The following is an 11,605-nucleotide window of genomic DNA, read 5'->3' on the forward strand; positions in this document are numbered from 1 at the left end:
GTGCAGATTCAATCCTGGCCACTGTATTAAAGGACTTGCCCCTCAAAGGTGAGAGCTATTGCTTTCATGAAGAAACAAAATGCCTCCTTTTTTGGCCTCATGTATGTGAAGTTTTAAGTTGTAATTAATTCTCTATGCACTGTCCAGTCTTACTTAACTTCAGTAATTACTCAATGTGCACAAAGTTGAATTTGAGTGCCACCCATTTCAGAATTGCAGGCCAAGCTGCAGATATACCCCAGAGGTTTAGTACCTTTTCTTTCCAACAAAAATTAAATTTCATTATGATAACTGATCTGTTTGCTATAATGTGTGAGCTAAGTATCATGATAGTGTTTGCATATTAACAGGATTTAAAAAATTACTATTGTAATTAATACAGTAATACGTTTGTGCTGTGTATTCGTTTGGTTTTTTTCCCCTGAATATTTTAGATCACCGCTTTCCTCTATGGTTTTTGGTACCAATGCTTTATTTACCAAGCCTGCCCAGTCTTTGGCTCCAATGCTTGTGGTTGCAATACTAAATCAGTTTGGATATGAGAACCTGAATAATGATGTTGCTCAACCTCATCCAAGGTGAGTTCAAAAGGGATACTTTAAGTCATAGAAATTAATGTGAAATAATCCTGTCATCTAAAATGCAAATTAATCTGCAATTAGTTTGCATCAACTGCACTTGAAAAATAAGAGTGCTTTAAGAATATTTTCTAGTTGTTTTTAATCTGTATAGTAATAGAAATGTTTTCTAGATTTTTTTAAAGAATACATAGTTTATTAAACAATACACATAAGGATATCTACCTAATTTTGAAAAATAAAGGATATATTTCAGTAGTTGACTATCTCCTGTTCTATTGCAAAAAAAAGAAAAAATATGTTTGAGATCACCTAATACCTCTTATTAAAATTGATGTTGTCCTGGTGTCTGTGTTTATCTCTTAAACCTACTTCCTTAAATATATAATTCTAATAGGGTTGCATTAAAGATACATTTTTGTTTGAGAGAAAGCAGTATAATCACTGGAGGAAGGGAATTTGCCTCAAGTAAGAGTAAAATTTTGGCTTCAGTAGTTCTTACCATTCTGATGCTAATGATTTCATTGCAGTTCCTGGAGACCTTAATACACAACATAAAGCTGTGGTTGCTAGTTAGCACATTGGAAATGCATGGGCTTTTATAAAAACAAATTAATGGGGAGTCAGTACACTGAAAGGGTCATAGGCTCTTTATTTATGACCAACAAGAAGAAGTGGCAACATAAGAAGTAACTGAAGTTAGGACTGGAAGGCAAAAATCAGTCTTGATTGGGATTTGCTTGAGAGAACAACATGAACATCCTGAGAACTACATAGCTTTTGTAAATTTTCAGTAGAAACCTTAAAAAATACCTAGAACTTGGTGGAGCTCTTGAAGGAGAAATGACTGGTTAGGTGTCACCTAAGGCTAGGAGAATGTTTTGTATTTGAGGAATTTTAAAAAAAAAGTATGAGGAAAAACCTAACATAAAAGGACAACAGGTTAGTCTTCAGAAGAGCATCCTGACTTAGGTTTGAGCTAATTTTATTTTAATGCACTCTGTAGATAGCCAGCCAGTGAGATGATGTAAAGAGGACATGAAACTCATTATAATGTCAAATGAGTGATTTTTACAGGAGAGTGGTAGGTTGAACTGGATGTGGATATGAGAGGGCTAAATATATTCATCTTGATGATTCAGAGAAAATAATATTTGAAACATAAAAACTACAGTTTTATTCCTTTCAATCAGAGAAATTATTCCTTTGTGAATGGATTTTAAATCATGATAGTTATAAATCTTTTCTTCCCCTGGAAGTAGTCTCTGGACTACAGCAACAATAAATTTCTTGTATATAGAGTTGAAATACTTTGAATACTCAGTCTTTAAAACCTATATTTTCCCTTGATTCATGCTGAAATTTTATTTATTTCACTAGGACAAGGAAAGCATAAAGGTACAAAACTGAGACCAGTTAATCACAGAGCACCTGAAATACACTATATATTTCTCTTGGCCATTCCTTCAAAAATAATTTCTTAAATATTAAGCAATCTGCATGTGTTTTCTGTATATGTACGTTTGGATGTTCATGTCTTGCACTTTGCAAATGGACTACAGTGTGGACATACCGTCCACAAAAATCAAACTGCTTGAGATTGTTTCTAGGGAGTCAGTTTGCCCATGGCAATGTACTCAGACCATTGACTGAGCTAAAATGACTTATACATATTAAACCCTATCAGCTGATCTCAGATTTCAGCCAAAGGCAGACAGCTAAAATACACTTGCCTCAGGACAAATCTGTCTGGGGACAAACAGAAACTGAATACAGGAGATTCATTGAAATGTGCTCAAACTGTTTTGGAAAAAAAATAATAATTTCACACGTGTGAATTATATATAATGAAGTGTTATTGCCCACGCCAATACAATCTCATCTGTGTCCTTCCTCTTTCTCCAAAGCTGGCAGTATCTATTAAGTGTTCTGGAAAGCACTTTATTAGGTATGACGAATATGTATGTTCTCTACCTTAGTAAAGACCATATTCCTGAACAGCTTATTAGGACAACTGGCACATTTTGAGTGAAAGTCTTATCCCAGAAGACCTTTTGAGACAAAAGTTCATCATCATTTTGGTGGCTTCTGTTTGTTGTATGCTGCAGGGCACCCAAGCTGGTAAGACAGTGAAGAGAGTTTATACAGAGTGAAAGTCTAGAAGAAAGGAAAATTCAGTCCCCTTTTTCTTTCAACTGTGAGGTATCATAACACCTCCAGGTGGATGGTTAAGATTTATCAGAAATAATTAAAAAAAATGCTTATCACTGAACAGGGATCCCAGTACAATATCAGACCAGGCATTCCAAAGACCTAGATTGTCTTTCTCTTCATCTGTACTGAAGCTTCTTAGGGAATGTGCTCACTACACATCAGTTAAACATTTTGTAGTGGAAGCTAGTTTAAGTATTTTTAAACATCCTTAAAATTTGAGCAATACCTTGCAAAATGCAGTGGTCCAGGTTTGTGGTTTCTTTCTTTTGGTTTGTCACCGTAGCAAAGCAGTGCCCCATATGGCTTGCTGTTTTTTCGTTTGTTTGGTTGCTTTTTTTGGTGAGGCTGTTTTGATTTCGTTTGGGTTTTTTTGGTTTGGTTTATCTTTTAACTCTTTTTCGCTATGGAAAAGATACCTAGTTAAAAAACTCCCTCTTCTGGAGAGCCACTGCAACTACAAGTAACTTCTCTTAAAAGTGTGGTTTCCAAATTTGTTCTTCAGAATGTAGTTATTTGACAGCAACTCTTCATTGTTTATTGGAAGCACTTTAAACTGTTGATGCTTTCAAATTTAATTACTGGACTATATTACATTCTATTCAGAGTGGTGTTAGGACTGCTTAGTGAAAGACTGTATGTTTTATTCCTGCATGTGCAAAAAATGTAGACATGGACATTTCTGAAGTTGCTAGTTCAGCTGTTATTGTGATGAAATCAGCTCTGCTCTTGATTTATCCCACTCGTTAATGAAATATTTTCCCATTCCTTGTTCTGTGTACTATAGATATTTTTTCATAGTTCCTGCAGTAAGTTTTTTTAGTACAATAGGTAAAATTATTTTCTTAAACCAATATCGTTCCAATGAAACCAAATCAGGATTGCACCAGTGTGATTTGGCAGATGTTCTTTCTTTTTTTGTCCTTCATGAAGTCCATGTATAAATGCAGAATAATTTAGTGCTGAAAACTGCAATCCTCTTTAGTTTGCAGAACAGGGAAAGTAGAAGCCGGAGCATTCTGTTAACTGTGTCTGAGTCCTGTCTTCATCTTTAGATAGGTAATTTGCTTGTGGCATCCTTGCTGACACTGCTCATACAGTTCAGTGCTGGTAGTTGTAACAGCGGTATGCATACTGTGGGCCCTTGTTTACTTGTAGGTGGACTGAAAATGCAATTGAGTACAGGCCAGTAAGCAACATCCAAATGATAAATTATTGTTACTGCCAATAAACATTTGCTATGGACCAGTGATGTCTAGCAGACACTTCCAGTCTTAAACGCAATTGCCCAAGTGATTAAGTAATTCACTTGTAAGTCTGGATTTTTGTTTGTCTGTTTTCTTCTGTAGCACTCGTGTGTGCATGACTTGAGATAAATTTTGATAGTTGTATGACTGTGTGTGTATGTAGTAAGGAACAAATCTGGGCTATGCTGCACGTTGCAAGCATTTTTTTCTGTTAAATACAGTGAGACAGGAGTTGATTCTTTTATGATTCAGAGAAACTTACATTTTATTCAAAAGCCTGCTCAAGTCAATGAGAGGGTTTTTTCACAGATTTCAGGTTTTTCTGGATCATGTCCATAGGTGTTCTGTGAGTCTCCTATCTTATCCCTGAATGCTAAGAAGAAAATTATTATTATTATTATTAATAATAATAATAACATAAACTGCCTCATGGAGAGAAAGTTCATTGAGGGGCTGTTTCTCAGCTTGAGTTGACTTTCCTGCTATTTAAGTAATTAGAATCCAATAATTAACAGAATGCTAGTAGATAATGATTCTTGCTATTAGATTAATGCCTAAATGTATGCTTTGAGCTGTCAGAGACCATACTGTTCATAAAAGGGAACTAATGTAACTCCTGTATTTTGTTTTTTGATCCATATTTGCTGATGCTTTTATCTTATTCCTTAGAGAAGCTTTAGATGAAGAAATACCACACATCCATGAGAATAAATGAGAATGAGTGTTAATTTCACATGTATTCTTTGTATGGTTTATATTATCTTGTAATCATTTATCTTAAAACAAAATGAAATAAGGCTTGATATTTCAAGCAGCACCTTACACCATACCTGAATTTTGTGAATTAATCATGACTTCCACCTAGCACTCAGCAGCTATAACAAAACACTATGGGGATAGCTAGTATCACAGATTTTAGCTGAAAGTAACTTCATATTAAAATGTTTGCTTCCATTTTCTGCTTTTTTTCCTCTTCCAGATTTTTCAGTCTTACTAAACCTTTTCAGATGCTCTGTTCTAGAATTGGATTATATTGCTTAAATTTATTTCTATATTATATAATACAGATGTGTACTAAAGTAGTGAACAGGATTTCTTAGATTGCCTACAGCATATTAAAATGGACTTTGTGCTAATTATCTAATTTCCTCCTAGCTATTATGAAAGGAGCAAACAACTTAAAATACATATTTGTATGTTGAATTAGAAAGTATAATTGAAGTACATTTGAGATGAGACCTTTTATTTAGAATCGATTGTACACTGTAAACATGTATAGGCTGTATGTATGTACATAATGTGAATGCTTTAAAAATTTGTTGTGAATTGATCATGAATGCTAATCTTCTTCATCTTGAAAGTTGTGTTTTCATCTTCTTCACCAGTTTGTTTTTAGGTCTTCATGATGCCATGTTCTATTTGATCTGCCTGGTTCCACTGTGCATTGCGATCCTACAGATCCTGACGTGGACTCCCTTTTCAATCCAGAACAGTCATATGGCAGCTGTATGCTAAATATGTAACAGTTGGTTAGTAGATCTTCTGCTGAGCTCTACCACAGAAGAATGATAAACGTTTTAAATGTGAAAAAGCAAAATCACATTAAATGGACTACTAGACCAAGTGCCGTTTGAGCCATTTCAATAAAGTCACATTTTTCAGTCTATGGAGACTGTGACACAGATCACATTCAACCTTAATGCTGAGCCTACACAGAGGTTTTTCTAGTTCAGTTGTTTGTCTTTAATGGGCTTTATCCTTCATTACTAAATAAAGTAATTTCTGGTTTGTATTGGTCACTGTTAACTCCAACTTTGAAGACTGGATATGGTAGATCAGGTAAAGGAAACCTGTAATTCAGGTAAAGCACTTGTAATTCAAGGGAACTGTATTTTCTTAAGCTTACTGAAAGATGGTGGATTAATTCTACCATAGTGATAAAATGACAGATCTCTGAAGTTAATCTGGAAGAGCCTGGTGGATGTGCATTATGGATGGCAGAGATATGAAGAGGAAAAATTTAGGTGGTGCCTAGCTGACCAATATCAACACAAATCTGACTGCTACCATAGGAAGAGCCAAGAGTAATTAACTCCCCTGTAAAAGTCTGTGTAAGGCTAAAGAAGAAAAAGATTTAAATGCTATTCAATAAAATGCTGCTGGATATGGAAAAAGCTCCATACTTCCTCACTGTTTTGCCAAATGTCTCTAGTTGGTGTTAGGTAGATGCGGTTTTCTGGCTTAAAATAGGAAAATTATTTCGAAGGTACCATATTGTTAGTCCTTCATACAGAATGTCATTGTGGTAAGAAAAATATTAGCGCATGGATGTAGTATTCAATTAGTTGGACAAAGCACACACATATTGAATCAAACACTACCTGCTTACTAGTGTTACATTGGCAAACTCATTTGATGTGCTGACAGTTGAAGTTAATTTTTGGTTAATCAAGTTGAAGTTAGTTAATTTCTGATTAATTCTTACAAAAATCTTTTTCATTTAAGCTTTTAAATGGATCTTGTGATTTATATAAAATAAAAGGGTTTTTGACAAAATTTCAAAAACATTGAATCCTCTCTTTATTTCACTCATGTTGTAATGGTAAGATACATTAGCATGTTTACAATACTCCTGTTTAAGACATCTTCTTTTTCCTCCAATACATCCAGCATGTAGTTGTGTAATGCGAATAGCTTAAGTATAATATAATCACTTCATTTTTGTTCTTTGCTTTGCCCAGACAAATGTAATTTTAGAAGCACCTTTCTTACAGAGTGCACTTGAAAGTACAAGAAGATGCATTGTGTATATCCTGATTTTAAAGTGCTGAGCCAGCTCATTTCTAAGGCTCTACATTTATTGTGATAGGTAACTTGGAAAAAAGCAGTGGAAGTTGTCCTAGTATACACTAGTATACACTAGTACAATTTAATGAAGAGGTCAGTTTTGGAAAAAAAAATAGTCTTTTGTGCCTCAGTTTTTACATTTGCAGAGTAGAGACAATGTTGTTTCCTTGCCCTTTTTGAAGTGCAAAGTGCTTTCAAAGTGATGAGTGAAAAAGTAGGAAAGCATCATTAAATATTTAGAAATCCAAATCAACTCTTTGATAGGAATATGAGGATTTATGTTAAAATGTGAGAAGTCAGAAGTGTGATTAAGTTTTAAGTTGCGTTATCTGTTTTTTATCTCTGTCTTGTCAGAGATACCGTTATTCATTTGCATTGTACATGCTAATAGTATCATGTACACATACTAGTGTCACTTGTATTTATATATCCAAAGAATACTTACACAAATACCAGAGCAGATATGGACTATGTGTTTAGAGTCTGAATTTTAAGATTTACTGCATTGTATGTATGAATTTTGCCTGAGAGGCAGAAGGAGCAAAAATCTGAAGGAGTTTAAGTTAATGTAATCTTTGATTCATTATATGAAACTGTCTTCTCCCTGACAATTTCTTTAAAATGGTAATAAATAACTTAAAATAGTGCTATTTTTCTTTACTGTTTATTTCCTAAACTTAATGTGTTCATCACAGCTGCATAGAATATATCTTTTGGTAGTTGAAAATGTTGTTGTTCCACATACAGGGTTTCTTAGATGTTTATTACTTAGTTCTAATATTAAGTTATTAGAACATAGTGTACAACTGGGAGAGTACTGTGTTATACAACAGGAAAATGAGTGGTTTTGAGAGTCAAAATTACAAGGAATTTTTTGAAATTATCAGAATTGGGTTTTTGGGAAAATGTTTGGTAAAGGTACCATTTTATTTGCTGAAATAAGGAAGGAGTAAGGGGTGCTATGACTGATGGCATAGTCTGAATAGCCTCTATAAACTGCTGTATCTTTAAAATAGGAAAAGTAAATAGACAAAGATTTTTAAGCAAGAGAGTGGACTAGATGATCCTTGTGGTCCCTTCCAACCTAGTATTCTATGATTCTATGAAGAGATGAGAGATTAACTGTGTAGGATAAACTAGTTTAGAAAACAAATCTGATAAATACAATACAAATTATTTAATATGTAAACTATTAATAATTTTGCAAATTTATTATTTATTATTCTCCCATTTGTTGTCTTATTTCCCTTCCTATAAGGGCAGGAAAAAGTCTTTCATCACACCAATAGTTAATCCAAAAGAGGACTTGAAAATGGCTTTAAATTCAGGTGGTGGTCTTATTAAAAGAACAGAAGGTAGGCAGTATGTTAGGATTGACATAGCTTATTCTCCATTTCTCCATCACCCACTAAACTTTGTTATCATCTGGTAGACCTACGTGATTGGTTTTGGCCATGAATCAAGTAAAGGATGATCAAAGGCAAAAGTTCAGTGTCTTGCAACAGCTGGTTTGTCTACTTTCTCTCCTTATTAGCAATAGTATCTGAGCCTGAAGTCCTGCTGCTGGAACAATGCCCCAATTTAATCTTTATAATTTAAGAGTGTCTAAAATAGTCCCATAACTGATAAAGAGGATTTAAGTGTGTATAATATAAAATATGAAGTGCTGTGATAACTTCAGAGAATGAGATGCTTGAATCCCATTCTTACAGTTTCTCTGTAAATCCTGAGAATTTGGATCTTAATACACTGTATGAATTTCATTTCTTGCAAATCAATAGGTAAAAGTGTCTACTATAGTATATGGTTAGTGATAGAGTAAATGACAACAAAGCATATGTAATTTTAAGTAGGAAAAAATTAGATTTATGTTTTGTGGAGCTTACAGGCCTACTTCTGATCTCATCTTGTACAAAATGACCTTCCCATTCTCCTGCTGTGCTGATTTTGGAACTGCTTGGTAATTCATGAATATACTGTATTGACATGGCTGGTAGGATGTTTACATTTGAATACAGTTGTACGGCTTAATGCGTGCTGTCAGGAAAGACAAGCAGGAAGGGGAAGGAACAGTTAAGGTAAGCCACATCTCCACAAATACTTCTGAGGTCTTTCTTACAGAATTAAGCCAGTTTAGGAAAAAGCTCAGTCACACACGAGGTCTAGAGAATTCTGGCTGGTTTTTAAAGGAGCATACAACTGAGACTCAGGGGAGCTGTCTCACAGACCCACAACTGGGCTTCCTGGGTTACTTTTTGGAGAGAGGATTTTAGATTAGAGATCTATTTGTTTACCTTAAAGACCTCTTTCTGGTAATCTCTTACTTTTGTTTAAATAATAGAAGGGCAAGTTGTTTTATTGCTGTACTTGATGGGGAAAATTGCAGATTTACATACTAGAGTAGGATGTGCAGCCAGCCGTGTGGCTGTGAGTCCTGCTCCAGAAGACCAGGCTCCTTGAGATCTCTGCAAAGCAAACGCAGGCTGTGTTAAAAACCCTCCTTCCTAGAGAGCTGTTCAAACGATTGGGGATGTTTTGAACCTTTTGGGCCTTAGGTATTCAATCAATTATAGAAATTTTCCATCACAAGAAAAAAAGAAACACTACCTAAATAGTTAAGGAGAAAGTAGAAAAAAAGTGATTCAATTTTTTCTGGAAGTACTCTCCTCGCACACTAATTGCTTTGAATGATGTATGCATGCACTTATACAACAAATAGTTTTCTGAGATGGTCCAGCAATTGGTTACAATTCCACTAGCCTATATGCAAATGACAGTACATCAAAATTATTATCTAAATATGCATGAATAGTTCTTAAGTGTTCTTTAAAAAAGAAAAATAAAAAATATGCTTAGTATAGAACTACTGCAGCAGAATATTAATGACAAATGTAACCCTGGGTAGGAACTTTGAAAAAATCTCATTAAAGCACACCCAGGCTGTATACTAACAATGCAAAGCCAAAGCTAGTGTGTTTCTTAACTTTTGGTATGCAATTCATTATCTGTATTTTACATGTGATAAGATTAAGATATGTTTCTCTATGAACAGCATGTAACTAACCTGAAGCAATTTTATTTATTGGTTTACACATTGTGAGCAGATGCCTGTTTAAAAAGCAGCAAATTTGCTTTTGTCACTTTGGATTTTGATTATAAAGTTGCTTTATTCCTCGAGGAGGAAAAATAAGCTAATCTGTCTTTACAAACAAGAACATACATAGAAAGCAGACTCCTAATCCCAAAACAAATAAAAAGAAATAGACCAAAAAGGCATCTTAGCCCATCTAGCTATTGGAGAAAAAAAAAATCTTCATGTGGAAAACTGTCTAAAGCTCTCATGTCAAAAACCTTCCTCAAGGAGGTTAAACATAAGTGAAAATGAACTGAACAGAAAAATCCTCTGGCAATATTCTGTTGTTGCTCTGGTTTTGCCGATTTCCCAGGATAAGCAATGCTGGATGTGATTAGTGCTTGATGGGAGGATCTTCCAGGTAGAAGCTAGGATCCCATGGTGTTCCAGTGTCCTCCTTACCAGGAAATTAAGGGACTAGACTCCTGCCTTTCAAGTCTGATCAAAAGGAAAGAGAATGATTGCTTGTGGTTGTTAAGAAACATATTTCTGAGATTAGAGATGATGCCATACTCAGCTGGAATTTGACTAATAAGATAGGTTTTGTCTAGATTTTCTTTCAGTTTCAGTCGCATATACCTCACTTTCTATGCTACTACCACAAATAACCTGTTTATTAGATCATAAGAGAGAACAGTGGTGCTTAACCCAAACCCACAGTAACTACAGCTTTTGTTCTAGCAAAGGCACATACTACAGTATAAAAAGCCAAATGATTTTTATCCAGCTTGACTTGTCCCAGATTAAAATGGTCTGATAAGCATTGTCTGTTTTAGGCTAGCCTTCCTCTCTAGGGTGTAAGTTGCATTAAAGATACATTTTTATCCCCTAGGTTTCACTGCATCCCCAGGCACAGAAATAGGATGCAGGAGTCGGACTCTGAAGTCCTCATTTTCCTGCCTATCCAGTGATTTCTCCCTTCTCTGCATCCACATTCAACAGCTTCTGGGAAAAATATCCTGGATTGAGGGCCTTAGATCCTCCTGTGCAATGACCCACATTCCCGCTGCAGAGCCAAGGCTGTAAGTTTTGTAAATAAGGCTTTATAAAACAAAATGTAGCAGAAATTCCAGGTGAGCAATAGGGTTTACCCTGAGCCATTGCAAACCAGTTATTTACAAGTAAAATTGCAGTATCAGGGGACGTGAAGCCAAATTTTGTATTTCAAACTGTTGTAGTCCTTCATCTGTAGATAAAATTCCCTCTTGAAGAGCAAACTGTGTAATGACCCAATTTATCTTTAAATGCTTGTGGTTTTTTATTTTTTTTAGGAGTCTCATCACCTCTGTGCCTACTGCCCTCAAATCTCTGTGTACAGAAAAATACCTGACAATAATGGAAACCAAACACAGCTCTGTGTGAAGCACCACTGCCATCTCTCAGCATTTACCGTTGTAGCAGTCAAGAATTTTTCAAATCGATGAACTACTCCCAAAATTTTGAGCCTTAATTACAGAAAAGGTTCCAATTTCAGGGAGGTCCTCTGGGCCGACACTAATCCCAACTACCCAGGCAGCGCGTCGGCGATGCTAGGGAGGATTCAGGGCCGGAACCGCTGCAAAGGCGGCGAGGGGAGCCCGCCGCAGGCC

General features: G+C 35.3%; 1 protein-coding gene across 1 annotated transcript in view; it reads left to right on the top strand.

Moving 5' to 3' along the window:
* LOC104545512 (transmembrane protein 180-like) overlaps positions 1-5,542 on the top strand; it is a gene marked incomplete at its 3' end in the record, with an annotated part of 12,162 nt that extends 6,620 nt beyond the window's left edge. The window contains exons 5-6 of the mRNA XM_010190672.1: positions 435-578; positions 5,422-5,542. Coding sequence (XP_010188974.1) covers positions 435-578; positions 5,422-5,542 — 265 coding nt within the window. The remainder of the gene's footprint in view (positions 1-434; positions 579-5,421) is intronic.
* Between the last annotated feature and the right edge of the window lie 6,063 nt (positions 5,543-11,605).

The sequence above is a fragment of the Mesitornis unicolor genome, unplaced genomic scaffold, assembly GCF_000695765.1.
Source record: "Mesitornis unicolor isolate BGI_N332 unplaced genomic scaffold, ASM69576v1 scaffold44668, whole genome shotgun sequence".
NCBI lineage: Eukaryota > Metazoa > Chordata > Aves > Mesitornithiformes > Mesitornithidae > Mesitornis > Mesitornis unicolor.